The 20,017-nt window shown below is 33.5% G+C and overlaps 4 protein-coding genes and 1 non-coding gene across 9 annotated transcripts; 2 read left to right on the top strand and 3 right to left on the bottom strand.

Moving 5' to 3' along the window:
* Positions 1–141: 141 nt before the first annotated feature.
* LOC100260586 (trifunctional UDP-glucose 4,6-dehydratase/UDP-4-keto-6-deoxy-D-glucose 3,5-epimerase/UDP-4-keto-L-rhamnose-reductase RHM1) lies at positions 142–4,132 on the bottom strand. The gene is made up of 3 exons (XM_002285598.4): positions 3,985–4,132; positions 1,044–2,631; positions 142–927 (listed from the first exon to the last, which is right to left on the bottom strand). The coding sequence occupies exons 2-3, from the start codon at positions 2,616–2,618 to the stop codon at positions 475–477; spliced, it is 2,028 nt and encodes a 675-aa protein (XP_002285634.1). The 5' UTR covers positions 2,619–2,631; positions 3,985–4,132; the 3' UTR covers positions 142–474.
* A 3,593-nt stretch (positions 4,133–7,725) lies between these two features.
* Positions 7,726–7,921, bottom strand: LOC132253488 (U2 spliceosomal RNA). Its single transcript, XR_009465337.1, has one exon. It is a non-coding gene; the product is annotated as a U2 spliceosomal RNA (small nuclear RNA).
* Positions 7,922–10,326: 2,405 nt separating this feature from the next.
* Positions 10,327–15,461, top strand: LOC100255517 (bidirectional sugar transporter SWEET2). Of its 4 annotated transcripts, XR_002029134.2 has the most exons (9): positions 10,337–10,737; positions 11,451–11,487; positions 11,580–11,796; positions 11,912–12,070; positions 12,179–12,298; positions 12,471–12,606; positions 12,928–13,025; positions 13,847–13,891; positions 14,762–15,461. XR_002029134.2 is itself a non-coding variant. In XM_019217464.2 (7 exons), exons 1-6 carry the CDS (start codon positions 10,677–10,679, stop codon positions 12,582–12,584), a joined length of 708 nt encoding a protein of 235 aa, XP_019073009.1. In that variant the 5' UTR covers positions 10,327–10,676; the 3' UTR covers positions 12,585–12,606; positions 12,928–13,249. The 4 variants fall into 4 exon arrangements, 2 of the variants coding, with proteins under 2 accessions (XP_019073009.1, XP_010644065.1); XR_002029135.2 differs by lacking the exon at positions 13,847–13,891; XM_019217464.2 differs by lacking the exons at positions 13,847–13,891; positions 14,762–15,461 and having other exon boundaries at positions 10,327–10,737; positions 12,928–13,249.
* LOC100267631 (uncharacterized) lies at positions 14,194–15,209 on the bottom strand. The gene is made up of 2 exons (XM_002283648.4): positions 14,739–15,209; positions 14,194–14,503 (listed from the first exon to the last, which is right to left on the bottom strand). Exons 1-2 carry the CDS (start codon positions 15,207–15,209, stop codon positions 14,459–14,461), a joined length of 516 nt encoding a protein of 171 aa, XP_002283684.1. The 3' UTR covers positions 14,194–14,458.
* Positions 15,462–15,892: 431 nt separating the features above from the next.
* LOC100262249 (protein FLX-like 1) lies at positions 15,893–19,960 on the top strand. 2 transcript variants are annotated; one of them, XM_010645762.3, is made up of 6 exons: positions 15,903–16,121; positions 16,352–16,429; positions 16,786–17,402; positions 17,507–17,670; positions 19,203–19,279; positions 19,650–19,960. In XM_010645762.3, exons 3-6 carry the CDS (start codon positions 16,804–16,806, stop codon positions 19,740–19,742), a joined length of 933 nt encoding a protein of 310 aa, XP_010644064.1. In that variant the 5' UTR covers positions 15,903–16,121; positions 16,352–16,429; positions 16,786–16,803; the 3' UTR covers positions 19,743–19,960. The 2 variants fall into 2 exon arrangements, with proteins under 2 accessions (XP_002283692.2, XP_010644064.1); XM_002283656.5 differs by lacking the exon at positions 16,352–16,429 and having other exon boundaries at positions 15,893–16,121.
* Positions 19,961–20,017: the final 57 nt, after the last annotated feature.

Genomic DNA, 20,017 nt, shown 5'->3' with positions numbered 1-20,017 from the left:
CCACTACCACTGAACTAAACTCGGCACCTTTTTTAGGCATACAATATCACAAAATGCATATTTTACAAATGAATTTTCAAATTTCTGAAATTACACTTTCATAGCCAAAGTTTAACAAAACTACCCTCAGGAAGCAAGTTATTAAAAATAAATGGGACAGCTAATTCATATAACAGAATCCAAAGTTACACACCTGAAAGTTTACAGGATGGGACTAAAATATATAAAGAACCTACTCAAAAGTTGCCCATAGAGAAGAGAACATTAAGCAAACCAAAACTCAACTAGAATCTGGAAAGGAGAAAAACTAGAAGAATTTATCCTAATCCCTGTCTAGAGCAATAGAAATATTGGGATGAAGCTAAAAATGAATAATATGACTGAAACTGATAAACATTATATAGATGTAATCCAAACCATATTACCTAATGAGATTTGATGAGATCAGACCTGTGGTCTACTACTGTAAAATGCTTATGCTGCAAGGCTTTTCTGATTGGGCTCAAATACATACTTGATCAATGAGTCCTTGATTGGGAGCAACTCAGGGAACTCATTTTTCAACTTGGAGGCATCCATCTCATTATTGCTTCGGGCGGCAACTATAACCTTGGCCTGCTCTTCCAGTGTGAAGTTGGCCCACTTAAAGTTGGGGTCGATGTAACTCTTGTACATCTCGAGAATCTCATTATGGCTTACAACTCCAGGGTTTGTGAAGTTCCATATACCCCTGCAATTACGCTTTGCCATTTCAATTGAAATGGGTAGAAGCTCATCCAGGACGGTCATGCTGTTTGGGATGTTAACCACTTTGTTATAACGAGAGATCTTTGTAATGAAGTTGCGTGGGTTGTTGAGGTCAGATGATATTGGCATTCGAACTCTGAGGGTGCAAACATTGTCAAATTCTTTTAAGAGTTCCTCAACCTGGAAAAAGAGAGAGAGAGAGAGAAGATTCTCATAAGTATTCAAATGGTAGACAGAAGCTAAAGGCAGAACTTTTTGCAAAATGCATAAAAATCAGAAATCACGAGTAAAGTTACCATGGCCTTGGTTTTTGAATAGAAAGAACCGGCAAAATTTGGTGTGTCTTCCTCTTTAAATCCGATGCCAGAACCCTCTGGATGTGCAGCATCATACTCAAATATACACCCAGTAGCAAAATTCATCATTAGGAGTCCATGTTCTCTGCAAACATCTGCCAAGGTCAGAGTTCCAGCAACGTTGGCGCGGATTGTTTCTGGTTTATGAGATTCACACCAATCAACATTGGGTCTGCCAGTCACGCCAGCAGCATTAAAAACATGTGTTGGCTTAACATTCTGAATATCCGCCAAGAGAGATGCCCGATCCTCTAGACGCCCTCTTCCATACTCATATGGAATCCCTTGCTTCTCACACAGCTTTCCAAGTAGACCCCCAATCCACCCAGTCCTACCATAAAGCAAGAACTTCAAGGATGGCTTGCGGGGAGAACTGACGCTTTTGGGAACTGGTACCACCATTCTGGTCTGGTTAAGATTACTTGAGACAGGAGAAGCTGTAGAATCACTATCTTCGGAGCCATCAAAATGTCTTTCAATCCCACCAGGCATCATCAGCATTCTTGGATGAGGAAGCAATGCTCCAGAGACATCACCCCACCAATTAGGATTGTTGATATACCATTCCATTGTCTTCTTCAGCCCCTCTTGCCATGTAGTCCGCTCTGACCAGCCCAAGATCTTTAGCTTCTGATCATCTAGAAAGTATCTTTGGTCATTAAATGGTCTATTCTCCACAAACTTTATGCTTGTCTCTGGGTCCATTGAGAAGAGGTTGCATACATCTTTGGCCACATCAATCACCCTCCTTTCTTTCTTAGTCCCAATGTTGTACACATGGCCAACCTCTCCTCTGTGAAGAATGACTTCAAAAGCCTCAGCAACATCCTCACAGTAGAGATAACTACGCACATTACTTCCATCCCCATGTATTGGAAGAGGCTTTCCTCTCATTGCCAAGAGGATGAACTTTGGAATTAATTTCTCAGGAAATTGATTGGGCCCATAAACATTGTTCCCTCGGGTAGTTATAACAGGTAAGCCATACGACCTACCATAGGCCATAACAAGCATTTCTGCACCAGCTTTTGTTGCTGAGTATGGGTTTGTCGGAAGGAGTTGAGAAGCCTCATGGTTTCCTACAACAGCATCTTCATCTGTCTCTCCATAGACTTCATCTGTGCTAACATGGATGAATCTCCTGATCTGGCCAGTGACTTTGCAGGCTTCTAGAAGGACATGAGTACCATAGATATTATTTTTGGTGAACTCAAAGCTGTTACCAAAGGAGTTGTCAACATGAGTCTGGGCTGCAAAGTGCATTATTGTGTCAATGGACTCAGTGATGAGAAGGAAGTTGACAAGGTCAGCACTGCCAATGTCTCCCTTGACAAACTTAAAGTTAGGGGATGATTTAGAGGGAAGGAGGTTCTTGAGATTCGAACAGTAATCAAGCTTGTCAAGCACAACAATCTTGTAGTCTGGGTAATTCCTGATAAGCCGGTTAGCAACATGGGATGCAATGAATCCAGCAGCCCCCGTAATGAGGATGTTCTTGGGTGTGTGTGTAGCCATATCAAAGCAGAATCTACAAAAGACATCCAAAAAAAAAACAAAATTCAAAACCACAAATTAAACAATATAAATTTGAGAACATTATATGCTGCTCCAAGAGATTTGGGATGGTCAAATGTTACTTTCCAAACATTTAAAATGTGACACTTCCATGCCCACATTGGAATTTAAGATATAAAGCCACTGTGCCCAACTGATCCATATTTCTCAGGCTCCAAAACTCTCACTAATACAATATGTTGACACCATGTAAGAGGTTTACACATGACCGTTTGGAAGTTTGTGGTGAGGTGTGACTTTTCCCAGGATGACAAAGTGAAACTTATTGTACAATATTTTAAAACATTAATATGAAAAAACAAATGAAAGTTGATCACCTTGAAAAAAATCCACATATGAGACATATAAAATGGGTTCACAGAGTTCACATCAAAGGGTAAAAATTTAAGCCACTAAAAAAAAACAGTGGAACTTAAGATAAATATCATTTGAAAATTAGTTATATTATATATACAAAATTAAAAGAAAAAGCAAAGAGATCCAAGTGAAAAATGAGGGACTTTGAAGGTAGAATCATAAGGAAACTACTGCAAACAATTTCCATCCTACAAATAGATTGCCCAAATCATTTGGTTGCTGAGAAATTGAAGGCTCCACGACCTTGATTCAAGGAAATGATCAACCCACTATAAATTTCCAACAATTCTCAGTTCCAAGTTGATCTTTTTATGTCAAAAACTACAGTACCAATTTCATATCATTTTCTCAGCAACCAAACAGATCCAATAGAAATCACAAAATAACATTCAACTTCGTGATATGTCCATCAAAACCTACCTTTAATTACCAGATCCAGTACATTATATAAAACCAAAAACCACAAACAAACAAATGCTCAATGAAACTCGCACACCATCAATAATTTCAAAACCCCATTTGGAAAACACAGGCAGATCTGATCTGCAACACCACTTTTCCATCTTCATCCCAATAAAAAACACAGATCGCATCAAATTAAGCAATGTATTTGCAAAAAGCAACCCTCCAAACCATACGAGAACGTGAGAATTATTTAAATTCGCTCTCAGATCTAACCCAAACAACGCCAAACCAGATCACGAACATACTCCACCAATCCAAAAGCCCAACCAGTAAGCCACAAATCAAAATCCAGATGGTCGAAAAAAAATGTACAAATCAAAAACTTAAACCCCACAAAACATGAGAATTACTCAAATTCACCGACAGATCTAACCTAAAATAAGACCAACTCAGATCAGAAACATGCTCAATCAATCCAAAAACCAGAACAATAAACTACAAATCATGAGTGCAGAATAAAAGGAAATAAATCACATTTACTCACAAATTGCTCTCAGATCAAGACCAATGGGATTATTGAAACTTTAGAGGGAGAAAATATAAAGTCTCTAGAGATAAAAGGGGGTGGATTCGGACAGAATGGAGAAGAAACCACGAAGATCCAGAGTCAGGGAGGCTTACGCAATTTATATATGCCGGTGTGAGACAGTTAAGGAGAGCCATTGTTGGAGACGCCTTATTTGAAATGACGAAACTGCCCCCAGTCTTTTTGCGCTCGTTACGCGCTTAGACTTTTCTGAAGGATTAGAAACGGCTGTCTGTCCACCATTGATTGGTTTGACTTCTGAGAGTCTTCTTCTCTCACTCCCTCCATCGTTTGGGCCCTCAGAGCAATGAAAGCTGGACACCTGTAAGAGGTCAATTTGGTCATAACAATGTGATTGCATGATTATGGGAATAATTAAAACCATTGTTTTTAGGAGCACATGCTTTCGGCTTAAAATTATAATTTTTTTTTTTAAATCATAACATTTATTATTTGATGTTGCAAAGCATATTTTAAAATATTTTTCTTAAAAATAAGAAATAATTATCGTTCTTTTAGAAATTATAAATAAATAAAAATTTATATTTTTATAATTTAGGAAATACTTTCATATATCTTTTTCCTATTTTGCATACAAACCACATTAAGTAACAATTTTATCTAAATGCTCTTAAAAATTATATTTATTATTTAAATACTATTTTTAACATTCCAATAAAATTAAAATTTTGAAATTTGTAAGATTGTTATATATTTACTTATCGTGGGACCCAGATGTGAGGTGTCATTATTAAAATTCGGAGTGTATATTCATTGAGAATTTGGGATCTAGATCCACATTTTCATACCTTTTTTTATATTTAAATTTAAATTTAATAAACCCACATTATTTTATTAATAATAACCAAGCACACGTAGATGGGTTTTGAGGGTCTTTTTATTTAAAATTAATTTTCTATAATCTTCAATTAAGGGAGTACTTAACCATAAATCATGATAGTCAATTTCTTCTCTATTTTAAATTTATTTATTTACCATAATTGCCTATATGAATAAGCTTTATGGGGAAAAAATAAATTTCAAAATTTAATTCTTTTTGGTATTATATCGTGATCAATCCCATGTTTAGATTAAATCATAAATATTAATTTATTTTCTATATTTATATTAATTTCTATATTTATATATCCAAATTTATCTAAGTTAGTTTGATTGTTAACGTCATGAATGGAAGTCATAGAAGGTTTTTGTCGGTGGTAGATGTAATTTTTGTGGGCAATTTTGTGTATTAAGAAAACTAAAAATAAAAAATAAAAATTGGGGTGGAGGAGGAGGAGGAGGAGGAGATCCTTGTCGTTGTCCCGTTTTTAATATAAATGATGTGGGGTGTGGGTATAGGTGAATGGATTGAGGATCTGAAAGCAACATCCCCTCAAATGAAATGATTCCATTCTGGGACACTACAACATTTATTCACTTTTTGTGGGGTTGCCTTAAAAAGGTATTTAAGGAGAGAGATGTGGTAAGTTGTTTTTACCCTTAGGCCTTAACATATTAAGTAAAAATATATATATATAAGAAAAAAAAAAAGGTGTAAAACTATTTCTCCAGATATTTTAAAAAAATTTATAAAATGGTTTTTATAAAAACAATATATGCATTTTCTGATTTTCTATAAAATCTTTTTATTCTTAAAAGTAAAAAATAAAAATATATATCCAAGCATTACCTTAATAATTTATTTTCTTTCCTTAATTTTTCCACAAACAACCGTATAAAATTTCTTTAACTTTTTCTCTTTCCTTATATTTTCTTTTTTAATATTTTTGCTTCAAACTTTTTAGGAATCCAACATAATAAAATATGGCGCTTTAAAGGTTTTTTAAAAGCAAACCTAAAAACTTCTTCTTTTTTTAAGTGAGTTTTATTAGCTTGAATTTTAAAAATTTTAGAAATAATTTTTGAAAATATAAGGTTTTTAAGTTAATACCTTTTATAAAAAGTTTCTATTTTTTACATAAAAAAATTTTATTTTAAAAAATAGAAATCAGAAAATGCATCTAAATCAAAATTTGATATTCAGAATCCCATATTAATAATTAAATTATTGGTAATATGTTTGTTTAAAAAAAAATAGTAGCTAAATATAAAAATAATATAAATATATATTAACATTTTGAAACAAATTTGAGATTTTGAGGTGGTGGGCAAATGCTCTTTTTGTAATTATTATTATTGGAGGCTTGTTTGTGAGTTTTTACTTACCCCACTCTCTTAAGTCTTTTATTCCTCGTCGTCTTCCTTCACTGTTTTTTTCTTTTTCCCTCTTTTTTTCCTCCATGCATGGGAATGATGAGACACAACCAAATGATTCTTTCTTCCTTCACCTCCTAATGTTTTTCCATTTTCCTCTATGAGAATGATGAGGCACAATCAAATAAGCCAAAAGGATAAAATATAATGATGGTCTCGTGACATCCATGTGAATTACAATATTCCCCTTTTCAATGAATGTTTTTTAAATGGTAAAGTATTTAATTACCAAGCATGACTTTTAAAAGTGTTTTTATAGCTTTATTTTTCAAACATGATTTGGAAACCTTTTGAAACATTTTTGTTATGTGTGCTTTATTTCTTTTACTATTAATTACAAAAGTTGAATATTGTCACAACCAATAAAAGTCTAATATTAAATAAATATTGATAAAAGTTTTAATATTAATTATTAAAAATATGTGATAAAATCTAAACTATTGAATAAGAGTACAAATATATATAAATAAGATCTAAGATATAAAAAGTTAAGACTAAACTTTAATATAAATCAATACCTAAATTAAATGTGTTGTAACTTTTTTTTACATATTTTGTAATAATACATTCTCAATTGTATAGATATTATTCGCTTTAAACCCAAAGGATTATTCATGACTTTAAAACACATCTATAAGGTTAAAAAGAGTTTATAAGACACAACAAAAATATTATATTTGCATGAGGTGAGATGTGTTTGTGACATCTCACATCGAATAGGAAAAAAGTTCTTAATGCTATATAAGTATGGGTTCCATATAGATATGTTTTAAAGTCGTGATGACCTATTTGAGTTCCAAATGAATAATATCTACATGGTTGAAAGCTCGTTTTCCTTGTTTTAAATATAATATGATATATAAATTTATTTAGAAGATAATTGTGTAAGGTGGAGAAACAATCAACGGGATGGAATAGAAATAGAAATAGAAGTCACGTGTTTGACTGCATTGTATCATTATCATATTTTATTCTATTTTCTTCATCCCACCAAACCTCAAAACCCTAACACTAAATCATCATCTCCTTCCCCACCCACTTTTATTTTCTTCTCCAATTCACTCTCTACCCTCGTTATTAGAAATTAACATGTTAGAGAATAAAAAAGGGAGAATTATCTTTTGGGGGTAGATGGACCCCCAAATTAACAAAAGGAATTCTCCCAATAAAAAATAAAGCAAGTAATTAAATAAATAAAAAGAATATGAGAAAATTTTCTCCTCTGCATGTGACTAATAATTTTAAATTTATTTATTCTTATGTTTTTCTCTTTATTATCCGGCAGATATGAAGTGATTCGAAAATCGATATGCCCCTAACCATCTATTAGATGCCAATATTCCCCCATTGCTTTAAAAACAAAAAATAAATTTTAATAAACATAAAATTTAATATTAAGTAGAGACAGATTTTAGACTAGAAATGGAGGGATGCGCCAGGCCCGTGCAGTAGTGCAACGCATGGGCGACGCGCAAGAGTTCCAATAGCAAGCTATTGTGGTGAACCCTCTCCCTAAAAAAATTAATTTAATATCATGTGGACCGATGGTCCACGTATCAGATATTAAACTGATAAGAACAGATACTACACTTGATCTTAGCCAAAAGGCCGAGAAAGGTATGAATTGAACGGTTGCTCTTCTCCTTATTTATATCTCTTTCCGTCCCCCACTTTCTCTCGTGTAGTCGATGTGGGATATAAAACTTTCTAAAGTTCAGCTACGTTTAGAAGCCCATACTTGGGACTAAGGCCCAAAGCAGCCGCTGAGTCAGGCCAAGCCCAACTTCGCTGCCTTACAATTCGCTTCTGCTGTTTTTCAATATCCATATATAAAAAAACATAATTGCTAGTTTTGTAATTTTACATTTTAAAATTTGAGAATCAATAGGCATTTAATACCTTTGTCTTTTAACAATGGGTGTTAAATTTTAAAAATAAAATAAGATATAAATTAGTTTAGTTTTTTATTTCATGATCATTATTCCAAAAAATATTAAAGAAATTAAAGTGTTTTAATTTAAATTTGTGCATAAGTAAACAGTCATGGGGGCATGACGGGATTTCTTTTAATTTGTAAATTAATTTAATTATAAATTAAACTAAAATGTGAAAATTTGTTTTCTTTCCATAATAGTATTATGTATAAGAAAAAAATTCCAAAAATTCACGTGAATCATGTGTAAAATTTATCAATTTTAATCTCAAAACCTTCAGAAAAAGTTCTTGTGATTGTGGACAAGATTTAGTAAAATAACTATTAATATAAAATTGTATTGATGACATACCTCACGAGCCCTCCCGCTGCCTAACCTAACCTAACCTAACCTAATCTAACCAATTTTTTTTTTCTTTACTTTATAAATATTGTTTTAAAAAATTAAGTATGATATTGAATTAATATTGCATATTTGTAATAATAATAATAATAATAATAATAATAATAATAATAATAATAATAATAATAAAATGTTATTAAAATAATAAAATTTCAATTATCTTTGACATGAGAGATTTATTTATAGTTGAATACTCTTATGAGGTGTTTTGAAATATGAAATAAATATTACTGGGATCACTTTCCATGTCAAAGAAGATAGGCAATGTATTAAATATTTATTTATTTATTTAATTAGTATAGGAAATTTAAAGACGGCAAGTAAGTGTCGTTATCTCCTCTTTGGACTAAGATGACTGTCTGTTTAGAGGTGGATTGAATAACAAATTAATTGATTGATTAAAAATTAAGAACACATTTGTCTCCATTTATTATCTTAATTAAAAAAATGAAACACAAATTTTATTAATTTTTTCAAATTTTCCTTCGTTTCCCTAGGGGTAGGAAGATGATGGATTATCAATAATCCATATATTTTTTTATACAAATATATTACTTTTAAAAGAAAAAATTGATTTTGATTCATTAATTTTTTTTAAATATAAAAAAATATTAATTTTTATAAATCAATTTTATTTCTATTTATTTTAAAATATATATATATATATATTTTTTTTTTTTCACTAGTTAAATAATTATTTTCTAAAACGATATTTTATTATTGTCTAAAATGACTTTTTATTTATCAAGTTAATAATATTTTTTTATATTATATAAGAACTGATTTGAGATTAATAAATTACTAAATTTAAAAATATAAGTAAAACAAAAAAAAATTAAAACTAAAAATATAAAAATAAAATATTAGTTTTCATTTCATTAAATCATACTAATAGAAATTATAGATCCAATAAATAGTTGAAAATACAATGAAACCTTTTTTTTTCTTTTAAGCTTTTTTGTTTTAATTGTATTTGATTTTAAATTTTATTGGCTTTAATTATATTTAATTTTTAAATATTTTAGTTTTAATTGTATTTTTAATTTTAAAAAAAATTTCTTATTTTATTGTCGATGTAAACCAATAAAATTTTTATTCAATTTTATTATAAAAAAGAAAAAAGAAAAAAGAAAAAGAAAATTAAATTTATATAATACATGATATAAAATTAGTATTAGGAATTAAAAAAAATATTTATCACTTAAAAATTTTGAATAATTTTTTTAAAATGATTTGTACATCATATTATATAATAACAAATTTATAATATATTTATTTGTTAGATACTTTCATCATATTAAAATGATAAATAATCTTTTTATAATTTATTTAATATTATCAAGTAATATAGTATTTTAAAGAATAATGACTTACATAAAAATTGTATATATTTAAAAATATTTTAAAATAAATGAAGATAAAACTAATGATTATTTTTTTAAAAAAATTAGTGGGTGGAAATCCACTTTTTTATGATTTTAAAGGTGGAATTATATTTTAGATGGGGAATTATCCCTTTTTTTAATTGAATATTTATAAATTGATTTTTCATGAGTTTTATAAATTGAGGAAAGAATTAAATTTTGTAAAATAGAAAATATGAAATATTGGATTATCATGCATTTTATTGATAAATTCTGCCACGTAGATGAAACGTTGATATGTTTCTTAGCCAATAATTAAAAAAACTCTTCCGGGGGGGGGGCGCAGTGCCAGCTATTCAACACATGCCAAACACACCCATTTCCCGGAAAAATGTCTTTACTTCCAGGAAAGACGAAATGGTTTTGGGGAAACGCACGACTCTTAACAAGGCTAACAGCAACAAAGAAGGGGGACATGGTTGAAAGGCCCACATTTTAAGAAGTTGAAAAAGAGCCGACAGCCTCTTGTTTCTTGATGTAAACGCCTTCTTTGCCCGAACGTTGTCAGAGAGAGATGGGTGTTTGAAATTTGTATGTGGGAGGAGAAATTTTGGGTTCTGAATTTTGGTGTCAAATTAAATTGGGTTGGATTTTGTACGTGGTTTGGATTTGATTGATGTCTCGTTCTCTGTTGTTGCCAGTCAATACAATTTGCAAGGATGCAGCTGGAGTCGCCGGTGAGTTTTTTTTTTTTTTTCATCTCTGTCCCTGAATTTATCTGGGTTTGTTACGGAAGCAGCTCCAGTTGATGGGTTTTTCTTGATTTTGTTGCTGAAATGAAAAATCTCAACTTGCGGGGATAAAATAGTACCAATAATCCATTTTTTATGGTTCCATTAATTCTGGTATTGATTTCTATGAAATATCCTATTTGTTTCTTATTTTGAAAGATTATTTATTTATTTATTTTTCTCTCCTTTTTCTTATTTATTTATTTGTTCAATATGGAGAGTACTTTCATCAAATTTTTATTTGTTTGTGATTTTTTCTCTCTGGTTGTTAGTTTTTCAAGGTTGAATCTTTCGTTTGTTCTTTGTGGTTATGCATACTGACAAGTTCAGAAAATTGGGGAATTGATTGTGGATAAAGTGACTTCCAAAAGAACCAAGTGGGGAAAACTTGGAATAGAATAGAAATGCATGTTTAGGGAAAAAGAAGTGATAAGTTGCATTTCCATATTTCTAATAGTCAATATTGTTTCTTATTTATTTATATCCGAGTTATCCAAATGGTCATTTGTGGTAATTATCCCATGTTAAAACTAATCTGTGAATGTAACATATAATTCATTCATATTTTCTGTTTGGCTTGCTTTATGAGGAAGTGGGGTTATTTGAAGAATAATTCAAGAATTCTGTTCACAAGGCTGATGTTTCGGTGTGTGTTTCAGGGAACATCTTTGCTTTTGGGCTGTTTGTGTCACCAATGTGAGTTTAACTTTATGTTATTTACTAAGACCTTAAAATTGACAAGATGGTTCATTAATTTTCTCTATTATTATTTTTCCATAAATTGTCAGACCTACGTTTAGGAGAATCGCCAGAAACCGATCAACAGAAAGTTTCTCAGGATTGCCATATATATATGCTCTCCTAAACTGCTTGGTAACTCTCTGGTACGGCACGCCCCTCGTATCTTATAATAATATAATGGTTACCACAGTCAATTCAATGGGAGCAGCCTTTCAGTTAGTCTACATAATCCTCTTCATAACATATACCGACAAAAGGAAAAAGGTTGTTTATTCTTTCAGAATTACCCAATCTTGTTTATGTGGTGGAGTTCTTGATAGTCCTTTATGTTGTTCTAAGATGTTCATTCATTTATGCACCCCTCGGATGTTTTGAGCAGGTGAGGATGTTTGGGCTGCTGATGGTAGATATTGTCTTATTCTTAGTCATAGTTGTTGGGAGCTTGGAAATAAGTGACTTTACCATTCGGCGGATGGTTGTTGGGTTCTTGAGTTGTGCTGCTCTCATATCTATGTTTGCTTCTCCATTGTTTGTAATTGTAAGTGTTTAAAGCGGTTATTTCATTCTCGGTGGATGGTGGGTTTCCTTAAATTGCTTATTTCTTATGGACTGCTTATTTTTTTCTTCAATTATGTCTATTTGGCAGAATTTGGTGATCCAGACAAGAAGTGTCGAATTCATGCCATTCTATCTTTCTCTTTCAACTTTCCTAATGAGCGCTTCTTTTCTTGCTTATGGAATTTTGAACAATGATCCCTTTGTTTATGTAAGCTTCCTTACCTCTTTCACTTTACATTTCTTAAGCTTCTTTTGTGTTGCACAAAATTTGCACTTATGTTTTCCAACAATATGGATGCATTATATGTAATGCATGTATGTATGTAGGGAATATATACACTCCCTTGTAAACATCAATTATCTGATTGAATTAATTTCAGGTCCCAAATGGAGCTGGAACCGTTTTGGGGATTGTGCAATTGGGGTTGTACTCCTACTATAAAAGAACATCTGCAGAAGAGTCTAGAGAACCTTTAATAGTGTCTTATGGGTAAAAGAGCATATTAGCAAGAAAAGGTAAAAACGATTTTTTTTGCCCTTTCAGTTTTAGTTGTACAACTCTTCTACACTAAGGTTGTTGCATATGATTTTGGATGTTGGTAAATTGGGATGGAAAACCATTCTCAATTCTTCCTTTGCACTCAACAGTATGACTTTTCTGAGTCTTAAACATCCTCCTTGAGTACCAATGGCTACTTTGTAACTTTTGTCATTGAAGAAAAGGCTGTTGTTTTGGCTTTCTCTTCCATAGATGAGTAATTTGTCATTGTTTGTTGTCATTCCCTAACTGCATTTCTGGGACGGTTCTGTTCCTTTTTATGTTCTGTTTGTGAATAGGTAAAATTGGGGTTCCTTGCTGCATGAAATAAGAAGACAAGGCTGGAACTGAAGGATAGTGAAACGTGCAAACTTGCTACCCACAATTGTGCTTTTAGGTCATTCTTCCTCCTTTTAGTCACGTGTGCATGTCTCCACAAATAAGAGCATGAAAATCTCTGGAACTTTGTCTTCCAGTCTTCTTTTCCTCGTCTTTAGTTTTTTTCCTTTCTGTTTTGGCATTGGAATTATGTTGTAAATATTCAAACATTTATGTGATTCATTGATGGGCTTCATATTGTTGAAGCACCATTATTAAAGCATTATACTCCCTTTGCTAGTTGGGGAACCTCTCTTTTTTATTAGTTTTTGCTCTTTTCTATTTTTACTGTTTTCACCTATTAATTGATCCATTGCCTCTTCATATTTTTAGTTGATAAATATCTCCTTTGTTGTATTACTTCTTACTTCTTGCTGCTTCCTCCAACTTAATACCAAAATAGATTAATACACCCTTTGAGTTTTTAATATCATTTCTTATTTGTTGCTTATCTGAAGAAGAGTGGTGATGGAACCACCCATGAGAAGGTAAAGGTCTAGTGGTTGTTGAATCTGCTAATGTGAATTTTAAGATGTGTAGTTTCTCTTGTTGAGGAAATTAGTTATCTCTAGATCATTCAAGTGTACTTTTGCTTGATCCCCTAGATTAGCAGATTCAAAGGCAGAGGTCCGAACAAAGAGAGTTGCCTTCACTTCTGAGTCCTCTGTGAGGTCTGAATCCTATGCTTACAGACTTGAAATTTCCTTCTTGGTGGGTTGTGATTATTCTCATTCCCCCTTCTCCTAGTGAGAATATCTCTTCTACCCATGCTCTGTTCTTGATTTTCAAGATGTTTGCATTATTCATCAGTATAAATGAAAATGGAACTTGCTTTTCCAGGACCAAGATCTCCAGAAACTGAGGAATTTAATCCAGAAAACAAAGGTATTTCCCTTGTATCTTCCTGGAAGTGCTTTAGAAAATATTTCCTTTGTGGATATGCTCTGAAACTCAGGCTTCAGTTGCTTCCTGTAGTAGTTGGAAAAAGAAAAGAAAACTACAAATTTACACCATTTACCGGCAACCTTCTGGTTTTCTGGTTCTGTGTCCCTTGCCAATTTCTTTACTTTGCTTTCTGTTGGGTTCCTTCTGTATATGGGGCACCGCTAAATTCCAAGTTGCATGAGGAATTCCTCAAATCAACTCAACTCAACAAGCCCTTGTCCCAACTGGGCTGGAAGCAAATCTTAAATAAATGCCCTTAGCCATTGAAAAGATGTGGCATCTACATGCCAGGCATTCTTTAAGATTGAAGTACACCTCATTTGTATTGTATCGAATAGGAAGAAACTGCTCATTCAAGATGTGTGAAAAATAGTGATTGAGCCATTTCCACAATGTTTCTATTAGGGTTCTTATTGTAGAGGAAAAAAAGACCATACACTCCCCAACTAAAGTCCCCACTCTCTGTTACAACTGATGAGAAAAAGGAAAGAACAAAACTAGAGAAATCTACAGCAAGTCCCTGAGAGTTGTTCTCACAACAGATGTTTTCTCCTGCACACAAAAAACAGAAAATGAAATTAGTGTAATAATAGGATTTGATCAGGCGATGTGCAGTGTGATTATTTGTACTGAAAATTGTATGCTGTATGCCATATCTGGTTTTGCTTGAGCCTGGTCTGTTTGATGGTGTATGCAATAACTCATTGTGACTGCATTTTCAATATTGAGATGTGCATGTTTCCAGGTTTTCTAGCTAAATTCTTCTCCTAGATCTAGTTTTACTCACCTGCTGTATTGTTTCTTTATCAGGTTGATGGAGTGGCTGGCCTGTCTCATCATACAGAATCAGCCCGCTGAATCGAGGCAGCTCACACTTCTCGCCCATCAGTATCGGTCTCTGCCACACTGGTGAGACTGAGTTATGGCTCTGCCACCCCACATCCCCCTCATACTGCTGCACCGCCAGCAGCGGCAGCGGCCTCTCGTCCCATTTGCTGGCTCCACTCCACCTCACCGTCCCCATCAACACCCTCTTTATGGACCCCCAACCACACCCTCCATCACCCCACTTCTTGCTGATCATCGACTCAACCCCATCGACATCCTCCCCACCAACCACCTGCCTTCTCCGGGCTCTCTTTTTCAGTGCGACCGCAGTGCACACTCCGATGACTGAAAATGCAGTGCAGACAAACAGGAGGACTGCTTCTTGGGTTGACAGCTTCCATTTGTCCTCCAAGCTCCACAAGGCTTCCATGTCTGCTTGTGAGAGTGTGGGGTAGTGAGTGAGATGAGAGTTTGTATGGATTGTATGGAGATGTTGTGGAGTTGGTAGCAGTCACATGAGGGTCACCGCTAGTGGGGGGTGTTGTTGATTTGTAGGATGGTCTTGTGGGATAGCCGTTGTTGGCAAATGCCTCCCACCGATTGAAGTTAATGTGGGTTCACGAGGTACCCAAGGTTGTGATAAAAGCAGGAACATGAATGAATAGAAACAACTTGAAGAGAATCTAGAGACTTTTTTGGGTCGAGGAATAAATTTTCAGGCTAAAAGTCCTTTTGGTGTTTTTTCCATGAATCAATGTTTTATTTAGAAATATTAGAAATGTTTTTTAAAATTACTTACACATTTTAAATAAATTTAGACTTTAAATAGAAATTATTATATCATGTTTATTAATAAATAAATAAATGGATTTACCCTCCAACTCATCAACCTTTAATTATCCATCATAACTCCTTTTTTTTTAAAAAAAAAAATTAATGTTTTTTTCCTTTTTAAATTTAGAGTTTATTAGAATTTTTTTTCATTTATCTACGCTGTTTATTGGTAGCGCTTTTATTAATAATTATTTTTACTAAAAACGTTTTTAAAAGGATTAACAAAAGAAAAAAATTTAATAGATATACAAATTAAAGAGAAGGTGAATAATTATTTTCAAATTAAATTTTATAAGAAGGTTGAGAAGTTCTTATATTTTAATCATTCGTTTAGTTGCTTCTTAATGAGTCCAACTGTCAGAGATAGAATTTTCGCCATTTCCCCTTTTCATTTCCCGCCGATTTTGTTTGCTACTTTGGTCCATTCAAAATATTTTCCTGGTTTTCTCAGCAACCAAACTGCCCGTTAGGGTTTGTTGTTCCTCGCATCTCCCCTTTCTTCCATCTGGTATATAGTTTTTTATTTTTCTGTTGATTCTTGCGAATGTCGTATTTCTGTTAATCTTATTTTACGCCCCTCATGTTTATTTTTATTATTTTTTTTCCCAAGAAAGAAAAATTTGATTGAAGCCTCCATTTGCAGCCTGTAATATGCATTATTCATTGGGAGGATTTTCGATGAAATTACTTTCCATGAAAAACATAGCATTTAGAGATTTGTTTCGTTCATTGTTTCAGGAATGAGCTGTGGATATAAGTCTCTTTGTATCGATCGAATGTTCTTGTTTGATCCCTTGTTGCTTCGTTTGTTTCCCGGTAAAACTAAAGTATTCACTATTTACAGTTCAAGAAAAATGGAAGTTGAAGGGTAAAACAGTTTCTGGCTTAGGCCGGTTGAGCTTATTCTGTTTGGGAAAAAACAATGGAATACATAGAACCGGAAAATTTCTATGCTTTTCTTTTTTTGACTTGCTTCATTTTAGTGGGAATCAAACAGAAAATTGGGATATGGTTTTCCGTTAAATTTTGTATTGCTGATTGAATTTTGATGTTCTTGATGTTAACTCTACTACATTTGAAGATAATTCATTTTATCATAAACCAAACAGAGCATCAGAATGTGGCTTTTCCATTAAATTTCTCAATGTTGATTGAATCTTGATGTTCTTTAGGTTACTACAGTTAGAAAAATGTCAAGAAGAGATCGCCGACCGCCATTTCCAATGAAAGATATTCCTCATGTACATGAACCCCCATTTGGCAGAGGCCTTGGGCCAAGGCCCCATCCCAAACTGCTAGAAGGAATGAGAGGAGCCCAGTTGCAAGAGTTACAGTTTGGGATGGGTCATAGACTGCCACCCCCTCACCCTTGGGTGATTGAGGAGCATCTAGCAGTTCAACAGCAAGAAATTCAAGGTCTGCTTGTTGATAACCAAGGGCTGGCGGCAACCCATGTTGCACTGAAGCAGGAGTTGGAAGCTGTTCAGCAAGAGTTGCAGCGAATGGTGCACTTTTCGGGTATGTTGCAGGCAGATAAGGATGTTGAGATGAGAACAATGCATGAGAGGTTGGCTAAGATCGAAGCAGATCTTTGTGGGATGGAGGTTATGAAGGCTGAGGTCCTTAAAGTTAATGCTGATGTTAAGGAGCTTACTTTGGCAAGGCAAGAGCTCACTGGAAAGGTCCAAGTAATGACCCAAGATTTGGCTAGAGCCAAGGCTGATTTGCAACATGCGTCAGCTTTAAAGGAAGAAATTGAGAGTGTGAAACATGAATTGCAGCGAGCAAGGTAATTCATGATAGCATGCTCAATTTTTATTTTGTGGATGGCATGTAATATGCTTTTCTAGTGGATTTTGGATTATGATAATGACATGTCAACTTGGTATGTAGAGCTGCCATTGAGTATGAGAAGAAAGGATATGCAGAGAATTACCAGCATGGTCAGTTGATGGAGAATAACTTGATCTCAATGGCCAGGGAGTTGGAAAAACTTCGTGCAGAGCTTGCAAATGCTGATAAAGGAGCAAGTGCTGCTGCTTCTGGTGGGAATCCAGGTATCTGCTTCCTTCAATGTTATTTTTCAAATTTAGATTTGAATTCAAGAGGGTGAATATACAAGAGAAGGGAGAGATCCACTTTTAGAGAGGCCACATATTATGTAGAAAAGGAAGTTTCTCATTATAATGCAGGGGAGTGAAAGTAAAATGACAGACAAGGAATGTGAAAAAAAATTCCTCAAAGCACTACTTGGAAACAAGTGAACCCTTAAAATGATTAATTCCTAAACATCTTTTCTCCTGTCCATCCTGCATATCCATGAGCTCATGGATGATGAGTGGACATACTAATGATTAATGCTGAAAGCTTTCACATTGGCATTCAAGTCTCCCCCAGCCTTGGAATCCCTAAAACCAAAAGAAATGGCAAAGATATCCGGTCTCTGCTTGATAAAAGCCACTTGACCTTTGTGGTCTAGTGAAGATAAAAATGTTTGCCCCTCATGGTAAGGAATTAGAGTGGGGTTGTGGGAGTTCCAGGTTTGAGTGCTGGTGGGAAAAAAAGAGTGTACCTTTAAAAGAAAAAAAATGCAGAATCTGATGTTTCAAAATATTGCTAGAAGGAACTAATATTCAAAGAATTTTCCTATATTTTCTCCCTAAAATAAGATCATTAGTGTCTGCCCTTTGGGAGGTACTTAAATGACGGTTTGTGGGTTTTATAAAAATGGATAACCAAAAAGAGATATAAAAAAAGAACCACTTGGTTAAATAAACTATGCTTTTTGAATAAGGAAAAAGTGAGTACATGTATAGCATGAAGAAGGTAGAGAGATGAAATTTTCATGATGGCTTCATTAGGGTATTCAGCAATCAAAATTTCTAAGAGTAACCTTCAGGAGTAGTTATATGCAATTTGACAATTTGAGCATTCTTATACTCTGAGAGATGGAAGAGATGTGATAAAAGCAAAGAAAAGCACAAAATTGTTTCATCCATTAAATTCTAAAACACAAATAGTTCAATTCACTGGTTGTGTTTGTTGTTTGACTTTCAATTCACTTAATTATCGGTGTTACTTGAAATTTTCTCCTGATTTAAATATTTCTTTTTATAGTATTTGAGTATTTTTGTATGTATTTACACCCACAATCAATGTTTTTAAACTGGAGAAGAAGTTGAATAGGTGGAGAGGTTGGGTCCTTTTGAAATGGCTTAGTGCAGTCTCAACCAAGTAAATCATATGAAATGTGTGGAAGGTAGAAGAAACCATGGAATATTATTAGTTTACATGAGTTCAACCACTTCTTCTCACATGTTTTACAGTTGGTTCTTACCACTTACCAGTTTAAAGCGTATGAATTATTTCACTCAATTTATTGTTGCTTGTGAGGTAAGGTGTTAGGGCTAAAATCAAATTAAGCTTTAAATACATCATTAGCCCCACTATCTAACAACTTAAGCTTTTAGGTCAATTGGTAACCTGACAACATGAAACACATTAATTTCTTTCCAGAACATTTTCCTTGCTGTAGCTTTGATTATCATTGTTGTGAACTTTGGGTTGATTGTTATTCCTGCCTGTGCAGGTTATAGTGGAAATTATGGCAACCCTGAAGCTGGATATGCAGCAAATCCTTATCTTACAAACTATGGCATGAATCCGGTGAGTTCCATTAACAATAAACTATACTGAAATCAATTAACTTGATTCTGTTATCAAATAGGAAAGGGAGATAGATTAATTATTGTTAATGTATTTTCTGCCAAAAAGGAAGTTAACAATTAACAATTACTTAATTTTTTCAACTTGATGTGCCGTCTGTCATTTACGGAGTGGGGGATACTATCAAAAGATAATTGGTCTGAATATATTTACTGCCAAAAGGTAGTTAACAATTAACAACTACACACTGAAATCAGTCAACTTGATGTGCTTGCCTGTTAGGTATTTCTGTCAATCAGCCTATAAACACATTTGTTCAATTTTATCATGTAGATATTGTTTGAATATATTACTTTCCTTCATATGTTAGGTACCGGCAGGCGCAGAAAGTTTTCCTCAATATGGACCTGGACCTGGTTCCTGGGGTGCATACAATATGCAGCAAGCTCAAGGACACAGATAGACTAGTTTGCATATAATGCTATGCTGTCGTCTCTCGTTTTATACGCCTGCTCCTGGTATTTTGGGATGCAACTTATTAGATGCTTGAGTTTGAATTTGAAGTGCTTCCTTATGATGGATGTTTTGGGAAATATGATAACTCTCGCTATTCAATATCCTGCATGAAGATACTGGTTATTCATATTCTTTTGGTGGTCCAGTATATTTTTGTTGGCTTCATATTTTCTGGTGCAAACTGAACTCTTTTATCTTTTAGCTCAAAATTTTGGGCTTTTC

This window comes from Vitis vinifera, chromosome 19 (genome assembly GCF_030704535.1).
Source record: "Vitis vinifera cultivar Pinot Noir 40024 chromosome 19, ASM3070453v1".
Classification (NCBI taxonomy): domain Eukaryota; kingdom Viridiplantae; phylum Streptophyta; class Magnoliopsida; order Vitales; family Vitaceae; genus Vitis; species Vitis vinifera.
This window is presented reverse-complemented; position numbering and strand designations above follow the sequence as displayed.